This window comes from Scyliorhinus torazame, chromosome 8 (assembly GCF_047496885.1).
Source record: "Scyliorhinus torazame isolate Kashiwa2021f chromosome 8, sScyTor2.1, whole genome shotgun sequence".
Lineage (NCBI taxonomy): Eukaryota > Metazoa > Chordata > Chondrichthyes > Carcharhiniformes > Scyliorhinidae > Scyliorhinus > Scyliorhinus torazame.
In genome coordinates this window covers 1,687,859-1,706,510 of record NC_092714.1, presented here as the reverse complement: position 1 = coordinate 1,706,510, position 18,652 = coordinate 1,687,859, and the positions used below count along the sequence as shown (strand labels likewise).

General features: G+C 48.1%; 1 protein-coding gene across 4 annotated transcripts in view; it reads right to left on the bottom strand.

Annotated features, from left to right (window-relative positions):
* Positions 1-18,652, bottom strand: part of slc37a1 (solute carrier family 37 member 1) — a 198,433-nt gene that overhangs the window by 13,056 nt on the left and 166,725 nt on the right. For all 4 annotated transcript variants that reach the window (XM_072513035.1, XM_072513037.1, XM_072513034.1 and 1 more), the window contains one exon: positions 15,974-16,035. In XM_072513035.1, the coding sequence (XP_072369136.1) occupies positions 15,974-16,035 (62 nt within the window). The remainder of the gene's footprint in view (positions 1-15,973; positions 16,036-18,652) is intronic.

Genomic DNA, 18,652 nt, shown 5'->3' with positions numbered 1-18,652 from the left:
GAGAGAGTAATACTTGCTTCAGGGGAGAGAGTAATACTTGCTTCAGGGGAGAGAGTAATACTTGCTTCAGGGGAGAGAGTAATACTTGCTTCAGGGGAGAGAGTAATACTTGCTTCAGGGGAGAGAGTAATACTTGCTTCAGGGGAGAGAGTAATACCTGCTTCAGAGGCGAGAGTAATACTTGCTTCAGGGGCGAGAGTAATACTTGCTTCAGGGGAGAGAGTAATACTTGCTTCAGGGGAGAGAGTAATACTTGCTTCAGGGGAGAGAGTAATACTTGCTTCAGGGGAGAGAGTAATACTTGCTTCAGGGGAGAGAGTAATACTTGCTTCAGGGGAGAGAGTAATACTTGCTTCAGGGGAGAGAGTAATACTTGCTTCAGGGGAGAGAGTAATACTTGCTTCAGGGGATAGAGTAATACTTGCTTCAGGGGAGAAAGTAATACTTGCTTCAGGGGAGAGAGTAATACTTGCTTCAGGGGAGAGAGTAATACTTGCTTCAGGGGAGAGAGTAATACTTGCTTCAGGGGAGAGAGTAATACTTGCTTCAAGGGATAGAGTAATACTTGCTTCAGGGGAGAGAGTAATACTTGCTTCAGGGGAGAGAGTAATACTTGCTTCAGGGGAGAGAGTAATACTTGCTTCAGGGGAGAGAGTAATACTTGCTTCAGGGGAGAGAGTAATACTTGCTTCAGGGGATAGAGTAATACTTGCTTCAAGGGAGAGAGTAATACTTGCTTCAGGGGAGAGAGTAATACTTGCTTCAGGGGAGAGAGTAATACTTGCTTCAGGGGAGAGAGTAATACTTGCTTCAGGGGAGAGAGTAATACTTGCTTCAGGGGATAGAGTAATACTTGCTTCAGCGGAGAGAGTAATACTTGCTTCAGGGGAGAGAGTAATACTTGCATCAGGTGAGAGAGTAATCCTTGCTTCAGGGGAGAGAGTAATACTTGCTTCAGGGGAGAGAGTAATACTTGCTTCAGGGGAGAGAGTAATACTTGCTTCAGGGGAGAGAGTAATACTTGCTTCAGGGGAGAGAGTAATACTTGCTTCAGGGGAGAGAGTAATACTTGCTTCAGGGGAGAGAGTAATACTTGCTTTAGCGGAGAGAGTAATACTTGCTTCAGGGGAGAGAGTAATACTTGCTTCAAGGGATAGAGTAATACTTGCTTCAGGGGAGAGAGTAATACTTGCTTCAGGGGAGAGAGTAATACTTGTTTCAGGGGAGAGAGTAATACTTGCTTCAGGGGAGAGAGTAATACTTGCTTCAGGGGAGAGAGTAATACTTGCTTCAGGGGAGAAAGTAATACTTGCTTCAGGGGATAGAGTAATACTTGCTTCAGGGGAGAGAGTAATACTTGCTTCAGGGGATAGAGTAATACTTGCTTCAGGGGAGAAAGTAATATTTGCTTCAGGGGAGAAAGTAATACTTGCTTCAGGGGAGAAAGTAATACTTGCTTCAGGGGAGAGTGTAATACTTGCTTCAGGGGAGAGAGTAATACTTGCTTCAGCGGAGAAAGTAATACTTGCTTCAGGGGAGAGAGTAATACTTGCTTCAGGGGAGAGAGTAATACTTGCTTCAGCGGAGAGAGTAATACTTGCTTCAGGGATAGAAAGTAATACTTGCTTCAGGGGAGAGAGTAATACTTGCTTCAGGGGAGAGAGTAATACTTGCTTCAGGGGAGAGAGTAATACTTGCTTCAGGGGAGAGAGTAATACTTGCTTCAGGGGAGAGAGTAATACTTGCTTCAGGGGAGAGAGTAATACTTGCTTCAGGGGAGAGAGTAATACTTGCTTCAGGGGAGAGAGTAATACTTGCTTCAGGTGAGAGAGTAATACTTGCTTCAGGGGAGAGAGTAATACTTGCTTCAGGGGAGAGAGTAATACTTGCTTCAGGGGATAGAGTAATACTTGCTTCAAGGGAGAGAGTAATACTTGCTTCAGGGGGGAGAGTAATACTTGCTTCAGGGGAGAGAGTAATACTTGCTTCAGGGGAGAGAGTAATACTTGCTTCAGGGGAGAGAGTAATACTTGCTTCAGGGGATAGAGTAATACTTGCTTCAGCGGAGAGAGTAATACTTGCTTCAGGGGAGAGAGTAATACTTGCTTTAGCGGAGAGAGTAATACTTGCTTCAGGGGAGAGAGTAATACTTGCTTCAGGGGAGAGAGTAATACTTGCTTCAGGGGAGAGAGTAATACTTGCTTCAGGGGAGAGAGTAATACTTGTTTCAGGGGAGAGAGTAATACTTGCTTCAGGGGAGAGAGTAATACTTGCTTCAGGGGAGAGAGTAATACTTGCTTCAGGGGATAGAGTAATACTTGCTTCAGGGGATAGAGTAATACTTGCTTCAGCGGAGAGAGTAATACTTGCTTCAGGGGAGAGAGTAATACTTGTTTTAGCGGAGAGAGTAATACTTGCTTCAGGGGAGAGAGTAATACTTGCTTCAGGGGAGAGAGTAATACTTGCTTCAAGGGATAGAGTAATACTTGATTTACACAACAGGTTTGTGGCTCTTGTTAGAACCCCTTCAGACTCTGGCTGAATATCTTCAAATAGCTGCTTGAACTGGGTTTTTTCAGCCTCTTCCTTAGCTTCAGACAAGACCGCTCTGCTCTAACTATTATTACTCTTTTTAGAACTATCTACTGGAAGAGAATTATCTTTACTTGTGGTCAAAACAAATGTTTGCCAGATCAGACCTCAGCTCTCTTTCTCAAAATGTCTCTCCGAGTCTCCCATCCAGCTGAAGGATGGTGTCAGGGGGAGGGTTTCAGATTCCTGGGGCATTGGGACCGGTTCTGGGGGAAGTGGGACCTGTACAAACTGGACGGGTTACACCTGGACAGGACTGGAACTGATATCCTCGTGGGGCTATTTGCTAGAGTGGTCGGGGAGTGTTTATACTCGTGTGCAGGGGGATGGGAACTGATGCAGGAAGTTGGAAGGTCGTAAAACAGGGACAGAAATAAAAGGCAGTAAGGGGGAAAGTGTAAGGCAGAGAAGCCATAGTCAAAAATCAAAAAGGGCGACAGTACAAGGTACAGTGTGAGGGGAGCTCAGTGAATAGGCCCAGTAATACTGGAAGGAATAAAACGGGAAGTAAAAACATTAATGGTAAGCGACGCGGCAGGTTGTTACATGAAGATATGGGTTCAACGACAAGGAAAATTAGGAGAAATGTTAAGAGGAAAAATAACTTAGGAGAGGTTACTGATCGAGGTGTTAAGATTCAGAACAGAAGTATAAAAGCCAACATAAGTGTACTTTACCTGAATGCTCGTAGTATTCGGAATAAGGTAAATGAGTTGATGGCGCAAATCATCGTGAATGACTATGATTTAGTGGCCATTACTGAAACATGGTTAAAGGATGGTCATGACTGGTAGTTAAATATCCAAGGGTATCAAACTATTCGGAAGGACAGAGTGAATGGTAAGGGAGGTGGTGTAGCTCTGTTATTTAAGGATGACATCCGGCAATAGTAAGGGATAAGATTGAAGAAATGGTACAGCAATTATCAGAGGGGATTTTAATCTACATGTCGATTGGTTTAACCAGGTCGGTCAAGGCAGCCTTGAGGAGGAGTTTATAGAATGTATCCGCGATAGTTTCCTGGAACAGTATGTAATGGAATCTACGAGGGAACAAGCGGTCCTAGATCTGGTCCTGTGTAATGAGACAGGATTGATTAATGATCTCATAGTGAGCGATCCTCTTGGAAGGAGCGATCACAATATGGTGGAATTTAAAATACAGATGGAGGGTGAGAAGGTAAAATCAAACACTAGTGTTTTGTGCTTAAACAAAGGAGATTACAGGCCGGGTAATTATAGGCCGGTAAGCTTAACTTTGGTTGTAGGGAAAATGCTGGAATCTATCATTAAGGAGGAAATAGCGGGGCACCTGGAGGGAAATTGTCCCATTGGGCAGACGCAGCATGGGTTCACAAAGGGTAGGTCGTGTCTGACTAATTTGGTAGAATTTTTTGAGGACGTTACCAGTGCCATAGATAACGGGGAGCCAATGGGTGTGGTATATCTGGATTTCCAGAAAGCTTTTGACAAGGTGCCACACAAAAGGTTGCTGCATAAACTAAAGATGCATGGCATTGAGGGTAAAGTGGTAGCATGGGTAGAGGATTGGTTAACTAACAGAAAGCAGAGAGTGGGGATAAATGGTTGTTTCTCTGGTTGGCAACCTGTAACTAGTGGGGTCCCTCAAGGATCAGTGTTGGGCCCGCAGTTGTTCACAATTTACATAGACGATTTGGAGTTGGGGACCAAGTGCAATGTGTCAAAGTTTGCAGACGACACTAAGATGAGTGGTAAAGCAAAAAGTGCAGAGGATACCGGAAGTCTGCAGAAGGATTTGGATAGGTTAGGTGAATGGGCTAGGGTCTGGCAGATGGAATTCAATGTTGCCAAGTGTGAGGCTATCCATTTTGGGAGGAATAACAGCAGAATGGATTATTATTTAAACGGTAAGATGTTAAAACATGCTGCTGTGCAGAGGGACCTGGGTGTGCTGGTGCACGAGTCGCAAAAAGTTGGTGTGCAGGTGCAACAGGTGATTAAGAAGGCTAATTGAGTTTTGTCTTTCATTGCTGAGGGATGGAGTTCAAGACTAGTGAGGTTATGCTGCAATTGTATACGGTGTTGGTGAGGCCACATCTGGAGTATTGTGTTCAGTTTTGGTCTCCTTACCTGAGAAAGGACATATTGGCACTGGAGGGAGTGCAAAGGAGATTCACTAGGTTGATCCCAGAGTTGAGGGGATTAGATTATGACGAGAGGTTGAGTCGACTGGGACTGTACTCATTGGAGTTTAGAAGGATGCGGGGGGATCTTATAGAAACATATAAGATTATGAAGGGAATAGATAGGATAGATGCGGGCAGGTTGTTTTCACTGGCGGGTGAAAGCAGAACTAGGGGGCATAGCCTCGAAATAAGGGGAAGTAGATTTAGGACTGAGTTTAGGAGGAACTTCTTCACCCAAAGGGTTGTGAATCTATGGAATTCCTTGCCCAGTGAAGCAGTTGAGGCTCCTTCATTAAATGTTTTTAAGATAAAGATAGAGAGTTTTTTGAAGAATAGAGGGATTAAGGGTTATGGTGTTCGGGCCGGAAAGTGGAGCTGAGTCCACAAAAGATCAGCCATGATCTCATTGAATGGTGGAGCAGGCTCGAGGGGCAAGATGGCCTACTCCTGCTCCTAGTTCTTATAGAACATTACAGCGCAGTACAGCAGTACAGGCCCTTCGGCCCTTGATGTTGCGCTGACCTGTGAAACCACTCTAAAGCCCATCGACACTATTCCCTTATTGTCCATATGTCTATCCAATGACCATTTGAATGCCCTTAGTGTTGGCGAGTCCACTACTAGAACGATACAGCGCAGTACAGGCCCTTCGGCCCACGATGTTGCACCGAAACAAAAGCCATCTAACCTACACTATGCCATTATCATCCATGTCCAACTACTGTTGCAGGCAGGACATTCCACACCCTTACTACTCTCTGAGCAAAGAACCTACCTCTGACATCTGTCCTATATCTATCTCCCCTCAATTTAAAGGTATGTCCCCTCGTGCTAGACATCACCATCCGAGGAAAAAGGATCTCACTGTCCACCCTATCCAAACCTCTGATCATCTTGTATGCCTCAATTAAGTCACCTCTTAACCTTCTTCTCTCTAACGAAAACAGCCTCAAGTCCCTCAGCCTTTCCTCATATTATCTTCCCTCCATACCAGGCAACATTCTGGTAAATCTCCTCTGCACCCTTTCCAATGCTTCCACATCCTTCCTATAATGCGGCGACCAGAATTGCACGCAATACTCCAAATGCGGCCGCACCAGAGTGTTGTATAGCTGCAACATGACCTCATGGCTCCTAAACTCAATCCCTCTACCAATAAAAGCTAACACACCGTACGCCTTCTTAACAACCCTCTCAACCTGGGTGGCAACTTTCAGGGATCTATGTACATGGACACCGAGATCTCTCTGCTCATCCACACTGCCAGGAATCTTACCATTAGCCCAGTACTCTGTCTTCCTGTTATTCCTTCCAAAATGAATCACCTCACACTTTTCTGCATTAAATTCCATTTGCCACCTCTCAGCCCAGCGCTGCAGCTTATCTATGTCCCTCTGTAACTTGTAACATCCTTCCGCACTGTCCACAACTCCACCGCCTTTAGTGTCATCTGCAAATTTACTCACCCATCCTTCTACGCCCTCCTCCAGGTCATTTATAAAAATGACAAACAGCAGTGGCCCCAAAACAGATCCTTGTGGCACACCACTAGTAACTGGACTCCAGTCTGAACATTTCCCATCAACCACCACCCTTTGTCTTCTTCCATCTCGCCAATTTCTGATCCAAACTGCTAAATCACCCTGAATCCCATGCCTCCCTATTTTCTGCAGTAGCCTACCATGGGGAACCTTATCAAACGCTTTACTGAAATCCATATACACCACATCAACTGCTTTACCCTCATCCACCTGTTTGGTCACCTTCTCAAAGAACTCAATAAGGTTTGTGAGGCACGACCTACCCTTCACAAAACCGTGTTGACTATCTCTAATCAAATTATTCCTTTCCAGATGATTATACATCCTAACCCCTATAAAACTTTCCAAGATTTTGCCCACAACAGAAGTAAGGCTCACTGGTCTATAGTTACCGGGGTTGTTTCTACTTCCCTTCTTAAACAAGGGGACAACATTTGCTATCCTCCAGTCTTCTGGCACTATTCCTCTAGACAAAGATGACTTAAAGATCAAAGCCAAAGGCTCAGCAATCTCCTCCCTAGCTTCCCAGAGAATCCTAGGATAAATCCCATCCGGCCCAGGTGACTTATCTATTTTCACACTTTCCAGAATTGCTAACACCTCCTCCTTATGAACCTCAAGCCCTTCTAGTCTAGTAGCCTGAATCTCAGTATTCTCCTTGACAACATTGTCTTCTTCCTGTGTGAATACGGACAAAAAATATTCATTTAGCACCTCTCCTATCTCCTCGGACTCCAAGCACAACTTCCCACTACTGTCCTTGACTGGCCCTACTCTTACCCTAGTCATTCTTCTATTCCTGACATATCTATAGAAAGCTTTAGGGTTATCCTTGATCCGACCTGCCAAAGACTTCTCATGTCCCCTCCTGGCTCTTCTTAGCTCTCTCTTTCTGTCCTTCCTAGCTAACTTGTAACTCTCGAGCGCCCTAACTGAACCTTCATGTCTCATCTTTACATAAGCCTCCTTCTTCCTCTTGACAAGTGTTTCGACTGCTTTAGTAAACCACGGTTCCCTTGCTCGACCACTTCCTCCCTGCCTGATAGGTACATACTTATCAAGGACACGCAGTAGCTGTTCCTTGAACAAGCTCCACATTTCCATTGTGCCCATCCCCTGCAGTTTTCCTCTCCATCCGATGCATCCTAAGTCTTGCCTCATCGCATCATAATTACCTTTCCCCCAGATATAACTCTTGCCCTGCTTATGTTCTAATCCAATTATTTTTGCGAATACTACTTTTTTTAATACTAATTTCTTGCAGTTCCTCATTTTCTTTTCGTTTGTATAAATGTATGTTTCTCGATTGTTTGCATTCCTGTTCTCTTTTCCTTTCCTTCATCATAGTCCTTTGCTGGATTGTAAATTGCTCCCAATCCTCGGCTTCACCATTTTCGGGGAAAGTGGGTGAGCCACTTCCTTCGATCGATGTTAGCCACGGTTGATTTACGGTTCCTGTTGGGTTTGTGTGTCTTCAGGAATGTATATTTGCTTAAGACGTGTAAGAGTTCTTTGAATACCAGTCACTGCCGGTTTACCTTCAAATCTTTTCATGCTTTTTCCCAATGGGTAAATGAATTGTTGTTCGCAAAGGTACTCGGGTGGGTGGGGATGTGGAACTCGAAACACAAACTGATCAGCCATAATCGTATGGAATACGGAACAGGATCGAGGGGCCGAATGGACTACTCCTCCTCTTATTTTGTATCTTTGTAATACTAAATCTAAAATAGCCCGATCCATAGTTGGTTCCTCAATATCTTGCTCCAGAAACCCATCCCCTACACGCTATAGTTTACCCAGTTTCTATGTAAAATGAAGTTGTTCATTATTACTGTATTAGTTGGAGGGATTATAGCCATGGAGGGGTGTTAACAAGGATGAGAAATGTAAAATGAAGATGTAGCTTGACTGGGAGCCAATGTAGATCAGTGAACACACAGGGGAATGGGACTTGCTGCAAGTTTAGACACAGGCACCTGGGTTTTGGATGGGTTTACAGATGGTAGAATAAAAGAACAAAGAACAATACAGCACAGGTACAGGCCCTTCGGCCCTCCAAGCCTGCGCCGATCACGTGTCCTATCTAGACAACTGCCTGTATCCTTCTGTACCTCGTCTGTTCATGTGTCTATCCACATAAGTTTTAAAGGTCGCTAACGTATCTGCCTCAACCACCTCACTGGGCCATGCATTCCAGGCCACCACAACCCTCTGTGTAAAAAACTTCCCCCCCCGCACATCTCCACTGAACCTGTCCCCCCTCACCTTGAACTTGTGCCCCCTTGTCATTGTCATTTCCGCCCTGGGAAAAAGTGTCCAACTGTTCACCCTATCTATACCCCTCATAATTTTATAAACTTCTATCAGGTCGCTCCTCAGCCTCCGTCTCCATAGGGGCTGTTGTTTAGCACAGGGCTAAATCACTGGCTTTGAAAGCAGACCAAGGCAGGCCAGCAGCACGGTTCGATTCCCGTAACAGCCTCCCCAAACAGGCGCCGGAATGTAGTGACTAGGGGCTTTTCACAGTAACTTCATTTGAAGCCTACTTGTGACAATAAGCGATTTTCATTTCATTTCATTTCATCTCTCGCGGGAGAACAATCCCAGTTTATTCAATCTCTCCTCATAGCTAATACCCTCCATACCAGGCAACATCCTGGTAAACGTTTTCTGTACTCTCTCCAAAGCCTCCACGTCTTTCTGGTAGTGCGGTGACCAGAATTGGACATAGTATTCCAAATGTGGCCTAACCAACGTTCTATATAATTGTAACATCATTTTTGAGCTTTTATACTCGATACCCCCGTCCTATGAAGGCAAACATGCCGTATGCTTTCTTTACCACCATTTCCACCTGTGCTGCCACTTTTAAGGATCTGTGGACCTGCAAGCCCAGATCTCTCTGTCTCTCTCTGCTCCTGATGGTGCTGCCATTTATTTTATGGCTTCCACCTGAATTGGATCCACCAAAATGCAACACCTCGCATTTGTCCGGTTAAATTCCATCTGCCATTTCTCTGCCCAATTTTGCAGTCTATCTATATCCTGTTGTATTCTCTAACAATCTTCATCACTCCGCAACTCCTGCAATCTTAGTATCATCCGCAATGTGGGAGATCAGCCAAGAATATTCTGGGATAATTGATTCCAGACGTAACAAAGTCATGGCTGAGGAATCAGAATAGGAGCAACTGAAAAAGGTTAAAATCACTAGTTTTGCAAGTCAGTTTAAAACCCAATGTCAGATAAAGGTGTCAGCACACTGACTGGCGTCACCCAGCTAGCCACAGTCATCCAGTTCATCATCTTTATAACTGGTGCTGAGAGAAAGACACATGTTTTAAACCAAACTTCTCTCAAAAGTTAAGCCTGTCACCTCTCCCCCTCCCATATCCCTAGAGTATTGTGTCTTGATGGGCCTCAACAGTGACAGGGAGATTTAATCGAGATACTCTAAGTTATGTGGGGGTTTGGTGGAGTGAGCAAGGCCAAACAATTTCCACTGACAGGAGGGTTGGTAACCAGAGGGACGCAGATTGAAGATTACTGCCAAAAGAGCGAGGAGAAGAATGAAGATACTTTTTTGTTTTAAACGCAGCAAGCTGTTGTGATTTGGAAGATGCTGCCGGAAAGGGCAGTGGAAGCAGTTTAAATAGGAACTTACAAAAAGAGAATCGGAGAAATGCTACATGCAATCACAGAATCGTTGTGGCACATGAAGAGGCCATTTGGCCCATCGGGTCTGCACCAGCTCTCCAGACAAGCATCAGGACTTAGTTGTCAGGAAAACAAAGCTGTCTGTAAGTGATTTATATTTGTATTGGTAAATATTAGAAATAAGGCATAGTTTTAAGTGGTTTAATTTAGATTTTTTGTAAGGAAGGATAAACCTATAGTTAGATCTATGCTGGACAAGTTTGTCTGTGTGGGGGGGGGGGGGGGGTTGATTTCAATTCAAACTGTGAATATATTGTGCTTAGAGAGGGCTATGTCATGAAGGGTAAATAAAAGCTGGCAGACACATGACGTCGTTGCTTAGTAACCAAGGTCACTTTACAGAGGGAAGAGATTTCCTATGTTCTGAGAGCGAACATCTCTCAGCTCTGCCAAAAGAAAAGCTGGTCAGCACAAGGAGGCTGCAAAAAAATTTTTTTTAAAGGCAGACTTCCCAAACAACCAGATAACATCCAGACAATCAGGGAATTGGGATAGAAAGAATGTCTTCGGAGCACTGAAGTTAAGGGGATTGTGATGAATGTAAGAAATTGGTGTATATATGTATCTGGTGCAGTATTAAAAGCCTGGGTTAGGATGCATGTATATCTGCTACAGTAATTTTTTTTAAATCCTGGTTTAAAAGACAGACACTGTGGCTGCAGAAGGTGCAATTAAAATGTCATAAAAGTAAGATCATCATTATTTCAAATCATGCTTATGTTTAAAACAGAGGCCTAATGGGTTTTAGTTATGATTTCTGGGGTGTAGATAATTAGAGACATTGCATATAAACTTAATTAGGTCATGGGATATGAGTGGTATAAAGACGATGTAGTAATGGGAGGAGCCAGGTCTGTAGCAGACATCTAAAACTCAGTTTTTGAGTTAGTGTTCCTGGAAACTGTGAGCTGAACAACAGTTTCTGTAGAAGGCCGTCAGAGATTCAACATTAATCTGACAGGATCTCTCTCTCTCTCCCTCCAAGTAGTCTTTTAAAGGAATTATTTTAAAAAATAAATTCCCAATTCTTTTTTTCCAATTAGGGGGCAATTTAGTATGCCCAATTTACCTGCCCTGCACATCTTTGGGTTGTGGGAGTGAGACCCACGCAGACACGGTGAGAATGTGCAAACTCAACAGGAACAGTGATCCGGGGCCGGGATCAAACCTGGGTCTTCATCACCGTGAGGCAGCAGTGCTAACCCACTGCGCCACCGTGCCACCCCTTAAAGGAATTCTTCAGCCAGAAGCTGGAAAGTAATCCTGTATTTGCTAACCTTATTTAAGTGGGGTTTGCTTGATTGATGATTAAGAAGGTAGGAGTTAAAGTATTTCATTTTATTGGCAAGCATTGTTTTACTGCTATATTTCTGTGCTGTTAAATTTACCAATACTGTGTTAATAATGACGTTTGTTTTAATGCACCATATCGCTATTTTTGCCTGGAATCACTCCTGAGGCGAGGTGTCCTTTCCTCACCATTTTGCAAATTTAAAAAAAGTATTGGGGTTTCTGTCCGATATCGTAGCAAATGCTGGGGTCTGGTCCGGGTACATAACAGGAACAGAGATCATGAAATTGAACAAGGTACTGCTCAGAATTCAGGGGGAAAGCAGATACGTGTTCGGAGTTAGAGACAACTACAGTAACCAGATTTAAAGTGGGAAAGTAGACTTCAGAGGTAAATCAAAAGTTTGGTGCCACTTTAATATAGTCTGGGAGGTGATAGTTAAAGCAATTGTAATGATTTTGTCTAAAAGTCAAGACAAAAGAATTCTGAAAGTGGAGATGTAAAACCTGGAAGAGAAACCTTGATGGAAACAGCTGAGGGAGAGCATTGTTTAAAAGAAGATTTGAAAGTGTATCTTTTTGAAAGCGGAATTTGAAATGACTTGTGTGGAAGCCAGAGATCAGTGAAAGTGGCTCGTGGTACAAGAATGATCTGGGGAGATTGAGGAGAAATCCACAGAAATTCACTCGGGTTCAGGGTGGAGTGTGTCTGACCACAGCCAGTCTGTGTGTTTAAAGGGACTGTGTATTACTGAGACCATTATAGCCTAAGATATACATTGAAACCAGTGTTAACCTTAAAATCTGCGTATGTTTGTGAAGGTAAGTGGGAGTAAAGGAGTTTTGTATCATCAAACTTTAAGAAATGTTTTTTTTGTTGTTAAAACTACTTAGGAGCCCTGTGACTCTTCCTCCAGGTTTTCTAAAAAAATAAATAAACATTACAATCTTTTGAGCCAGGGTTCCATTGTGGGATCTTCCCATCCAGTTAATGCATCAACTGGGATCGTAACACAGTGCCATTCGCCTGCACATTATTCCCATAGAGTGACACTCAGAACTGTACACAATATTCCAGATGAGGTCTTGTGTCTTGTATAAGTTCAGTATAAACACCTTGCTCCTGTACTCTATGCCCCTATTAATAAATACCAGAATGCTATGTTTATTAACTGCTCTTTCCACCTGTCCTGCCACCTTCAATGACCTGTGCACAGATACACCCAGGTCTGTCTGATCCCCTTCAATAATTCAACCCCTCATTTTACATTGTCTGTCTCTCCAAAATGCATCGCCTCACATTTCTCCGCATTGAACTTCATCTGCCCCCTATCTGCCCACCCCACCGACTTGTCCATGGGTCTTCTGTAATTCTGCACTGTCCTCTTCACAATTCACAAGTTTTGTATCATCCATAAACTTTCACATTGTCCCCTGCAAACCAAGATCTAGATTTGGGGTGGCATGGTGGTTAGCACTGCTACCTCATAGCACCGGGGACCCAGGTTAGATTCTGGCCTCAGGTGGAGTGGAGTTTGCATGTGCGCCCACTGTCTACATGGGCTGCCTCCCACAGTCGATGTATTGGCCATAGTAAAATTTCCCTTAGTATCCAAAAGATGTATAGGCCAAATGGAATTCCGAGGATAGGTTGGGGGAGTAGGCCTGGTTAGGGTCTGTGCAGACTCAATGGGCCGAATGGCCTCTTTCTGCACTGTAGGGATTCTATGATTATATGTCCAATACTGACCCTTGGGGCACTCAACTACAGACCTTCCTCCAGTCTGAAAAACATCCATTGACAATTACTCTCTGCTTTATATTAGTCAATTCTGTATCCACGTTACTACTGACCTCCATGAAATGGAAAACAAATTGCAGTGTTGTGGGGAAAGATCAGGGAACAAAACTAAATGGAAGCTGGAAGAGCTGTAAAAGGAGCCTTCTGACTCTAGTAGCCTGTGTGTTAATGCTGCAGATGCTGCCAAGTTGACTGCATGCTCTAGTTGTGATTAAGAGCAGCAATATTAATTGGAGAAAGGCTGGGCACAGACCCAAGAACCAGCTTCCACACACGTGTGGAAGGGAGAAGTACTCTACTGATGTCATGCTGAGTTTGGGAGTGAACCAATGTTGAGGACAGACGGGCTGAAGCTTCTTCCTTCACCAGATGGATATTCAGCACAATAACATCCTTCATAAAACAACCAGTTCCACCACATTCTACCCTGGAAAGACAGAGACATTCTGGCAAAGAAACAAATGGTTTGGGTGTGCATCCTCCAGGAGCTGCAGTTCTGATCGCACATTCCCACACCACTCTTTTCAACCTCCACCTAATCTATACTTCAATTGCACCAAATCTTCCAGAAAATAGGAGCAGCTTGGGAAAGGGAGATGTCATCAATTTTTTAGAAACGAAATTATAACATGGAGAGGTTGACATGCATTCTGGGTTAAGTTTCTGAAACTCTTCGTCAAAGACAAGATCCTAAAGAACCTGGAGATAGAAATCAAACCGAACAAGAGGCAACATGGGGAAGGGAAGGTCTTTCCCATCGAACTGCCCAGTGTTGTTTGAGGGAGTGCCAGAGGATTTTACCAGGGGCAAGGCAGTGTGTGTCTGCTTTGGAAAATCTTTTCTTTAACTTCTTCATAAATGAACAGCAGATGGACTCGCAGGAAAACGAGAGAAACGATGGGGCAGATTGAGAGCCACTGAAAAAGGAGCAAATGTGAAAAAGATGAATAATGGGTCCCCCCCCCACCCGCCACCACACCGGGGGTGGGCAGGGACCCCCGGGTCACCCAGGAGCCGGGGGTGGGCAGGGACCGCCGCGTCACCCAGGACCGGGAGGTGGGCAGGGACCCCCGGGTCACCCAGGACCGGGGGGTGGGCAGGGACCCCCGGGTCACCCAGGACCGGGGGGTGGGCAGGGACCCCCGGGTCACCCAGGACCGGGGGGTGGGCAGGGACCCCCGCGTCACCCAGGACCGGGGGGTGGGCAGGGACCCCTGCGTCACCCAGGAGCCGTGATGGGCCGGGACCGCCGGGTCACCCAGGAGCCGGGGGTGGGCAGGGACCGCCGGGTCACCCAGGAGCCGGGGGTGGGCAGGGACCGCCGGGTCACCCAGGAGCCGTGGGTGGGCAGGGACCCCCGGGTCACCCAGGACCGGGGGGTGGGCAGGGACCCCCGGGTCACCCAGGACCGGGGGGGTGGGCAGGGACCCCCGGGTCACCCAGGAGCCGGGGGTGGGCAGGGACCCCCGCGTCACCCAGGAGCCGTGATGGGCAGGGACCCCCGCGCCACCCAGGAGCCGTGATTGGCAGGGACCCCCGCGCCACCCAGGAGCCGTGATGGGCAGGGACCCCCGCGTCACCCAGGAGCCGTGATTGGCAAGGACCCCCGCGCCACCCAGGAGCCGTGGATGGGCGGGGACCCCCGCGTCACGCAGGAGCCATGGGTGGGCAGGGACCGCCAGGTGTCACTGACGCTGGGGGTGGGGATGCTGGGCGACCCAGACACTGGGGGTGGGGTGCTGGGTGACCCAGACGCTGGGGGTGGGGATGCTGGGTGACCCAGACGCTGGGGGTGGGGATGCTGGGTGACCCAGACGCTGGGGGTGGGGACGCCAGGTGACCCAGACGCTGGGGGTGGGGATGCTGGGTGACCCAGACACTGGGGGTGGGGTGCTGGGTGACCCAGACACTGGGGGTGGGGTGCTGGGCGACCCAGACACTGGAGGTGGGGATGCTGGGTGACCCAGACACTGGGGGTGGGGTGCTGGGCGACCCAGACACTGGAGGTGGGGATGCTGGGTGACCCAGATGCGGGGGGTGGGGACGCCAGGTGACCCAGACGCTGGGGGTGGGGATGCTGGGTGACCCAGACGCTGGGGGTGGGGATGCTGGGTGACCCAGGCGCTGGGGGTGGGGATGCTGGGTGACCCAGACGCTGGGGGTGGGGATGCTGGGTGACCCAGACGCTGGGGGTGGGGATGCTGGGTGACCCAGACGCTGGGGGTGGGGACGCCAGGTGACCCAGACGCTGGGGGTGGGGATGCTGTGTGACCCAGACGCTGGGGATGGGGATGCTGGGTGACCCAGACGCTGGGGGTGGGGATGCCGGGTGACCCAGACGCTGGGGGTGGGGATGCTGGGTGACCCAGACGCTGGGGGTGGGGACGCCAGGTGACCCAGACGCTGGGGGTGGGGATGCTGTGTGACCCAGACGCTGGGGATGGGGATGCTGGGTGACCCAGACGCTGGGGGTGGGGATGCCGGGTGACCCAGACGCTGGGGGTGGGGATGCCGGGTGACCCAGACGCTGGGGGTGGGGATGCCGGGTGACCCAGACGCTGGGGGTGGGGATGCTGGGTGACCCAGACGCTGGGGGTGGGGACCGCCAGGTGTCCCAGGTGCGGGGGGTGGGGACGCCAGGTTTCCCAGACGCGGGGGGTGGGGACAGTCTTGTGAAGATGGACCCAGTAACCTGGCCTTCCTCATGTACCGGTCTCAAGGTCTCTGATCTGCTTCCAGCGCCATTATTCTCTATTCCCATAAGGAATAGTGGGAATACAGATTTAATCTTCAGGAATACTGCAGTGGTTTGGACATTCTCATTTAACTTCTTGCTTCAGTATCTGAACAGATGTTACTCACTCAGTCTGATCTTCCTTTTGGTCCTTGATATGAAACTCCCTCAGTACCAGACGCATCAGTAACTGAAAATAAAACAATTAGGGGAATTGCTATAGAACTCATGAAGATACGGTGCAATCCTCGAAGACATTCAGCTTCTCTAACATACTATCATTTTTCAGCAGAATACCCAATTCCCGTACCAGCCTCCCCGAACAGGCGCCTGAATGTGGCGACTAGGGGCTTTTCACAGTAACTTCATTGAAGCTTACTTGTGACAATAAGCGATTTTCAATTCATTCATTTCACTTGGGGTCTAAGATTTGCACAGTTCTGGGGCGAAATTCTCCGGAAACGGCGCGATGTCCGCCGACTGGCGCCCAAAACGGCGCCAATCAGACGGGCATCGCGCCGCCCCAAAGGTGCGGAATGCTCCGCATCTTTGGGGGCCGAGCCCCAACATTGAGGGGCTAGGTCGGCGCCGGACGAATTTCCACCCCGCCAGCTGGCGGAAACGGCCTTTGTTGCCCCGCCAGCTGGCGCGGAAATGACATCCCCGGGCGGCGCATGCGCGGGAGCGTCAGCTGACAGTTTCCCACGCATGCGCAGTGGAGGGAGTCTCTTCCGCCTCCGCCATGGTGGAGACCGTGGCGGAGGCGGAAGGGAAAGAGTGCCCCCACGGCACAGGCCCGCCCGCGGATCGGTGGCCCCCGATCGCGGGCCAGGCCACCGTGAGGGCACCCCCCCGGGGCCAGATCGCCCCGCGCCCCCCCCAGGACCCCGGAGCCCGCCCGTGCCGCCTTGTCCCACCGGTAAGAGAGGTGGTTTAATTTGCGCTGGTGGGACAGGCAATTTAGCGGCGGAAATTCGGCCCATCCGGGCCGGAGAATCGCGGAGGGGGGCCCGCCGACCAGCGCGGCGCGATTCCCGCCCCCGCCGAATATCCGGTGCCGGAGACTTCGGCAACCGTCAGGGGCGGGATTCACGCCAGCCCCCGGCGATTCTCCGACCCGGTGGGGGGGTCGGAGAATCTCGCCCCTGATGCTACTTTTGAACTGAATTTTGAAATGCCAAAATTGTTCCATGGTTTTTCAGACTCACCATCAGGAATGTTCTGGAGAGTACGATGAAGCATGTGGCAAATTCTGCACCAAAGCCTCGCATTTATAGATAGTCGGGAGCTTTTTCCCAGAGTGGAAAAGTCAATTACTAGGACATAGGTTTAAGGTGCAAGGTTTAAGGTTTAAGGGGCAAGGGTTAAGGTTTAAGGGGCAAGGGGCAAGGTTTAAGGGGCAAGGTTTAAGGGGCAAGGGTTAAGGGGCAAGGGGCAAGGGTTAAGGTTTAAGGTTCAAGGTTTAAGGGGCAAGGTTTAAGGGGCAAGGGGCAAGGTTTAAGGGGCAAGGTTTAAGGGGCAAGGGGCAAGGTTTAAGGGGCAAGGGGCAAGGTTTAAGGGGCAAGGGGCAAGGTTTAAGGGGCAAGGGGCAAGGTTTAAGGGGCAAGGGGCAAGGTTTAAGGGGCAAGGTTTAAGGGGCAAGGTTTAAGGGGCAAGGTTTAAGGGGCAAGGTGCAAGGGGCAAGGTGCAAGGGGCAAGGTTTAAGGGGCAAGGGGCAAGGTTTAAGGGGCAAGGTTTAAGGGGCAAGGTTTAAGGGGCAAGGTTTAAGGGGCAAGGTTTAAGGGGCAAGGTTTAAGGGGCAAGGTTTAAGGGGCAAGGTTTAAGGGGCAAGGTTTAAGGGGCAAGGTTTAAGGGGCAAGGTTTAAGGGGCAAGGTTTAAGGGGCAAGGTTTAAGGGGCAAGGTTTAAGGGGCAAGGTTTAAGGGGCAAGGTTTAAGGGGCAAGGTTTAAGGGGCAAGGTTTAAGGGGCAAGGTTTGAGGGGCAAGGTTTGAGGGGCAAGGTTTGAGGGGCAAGGTTTAAGGGGCAAGGTTTAAGGGGCAAGGTTTAAGGGGCAAGGTTTAAGGGGCAAGGTTTAAGGGGCAAGGTTTAAGGGGCAAGGTTTAAGGGGCAAGGTTTAAGGGGCAAGGTTTAAGGGGCAAGGTTTAAGGGGCAAGGTTTAAGGTTTAGGGTTTAGGGGGCAAGGTTTAAGGGGCAAGGGGCAAGGTTTAAGGGGCAAGGGGCAAGGTTTAGGGGGCAAGGTTTAAGGTGCAAGGTGCAAGGGGCAAGGTGCATGGTGCATGGTTTAAGGTTTAAGGTGCAAGGTTTAAGTTGCAAGGTTTAAGGTGCAAGGGGCAAGGGGCAAGGTGCATGGTTTAAGGTTTAAGGTTTAAGGTGCAAGGTTTAAGGTGCAAGGTGCAAGGGGCAAGGGGCATGGTGCATGGTTTAAGGTTTAAGGTGCAAGGTTTAAGTTGCAAGGTTTAAGTTGCAAGGTGCAAGGTGCATGGTGCAAGGTGCATGGTGCAAGGTGCAAGGTGCAAGGTGCAAGGTGCATGGTGCAAGGTGCATGGTGCAAGGTGCAAGGTGCATGGTGCATGGTGCATGGTGCAAGGTTTAAGATGTAAGGTTTAAGGTGCAAGGTTTAAGGTGCAAGGTTTAAGGTGCAAGGTTTAAGTTGCAAGGTTTAAGTTGCAAGGTGCAAGGTGCAAGGTGCATGGTGCAAGGTGCATGGTGCAAGGTGCATGATGCATGGTTTAAGGTTTAAGGTGCAAGGTTTAAGTTGCAAGGTTTAAGTTGCAAGGTGCAAGGTGCATGGTGCAAGGTGCATGATG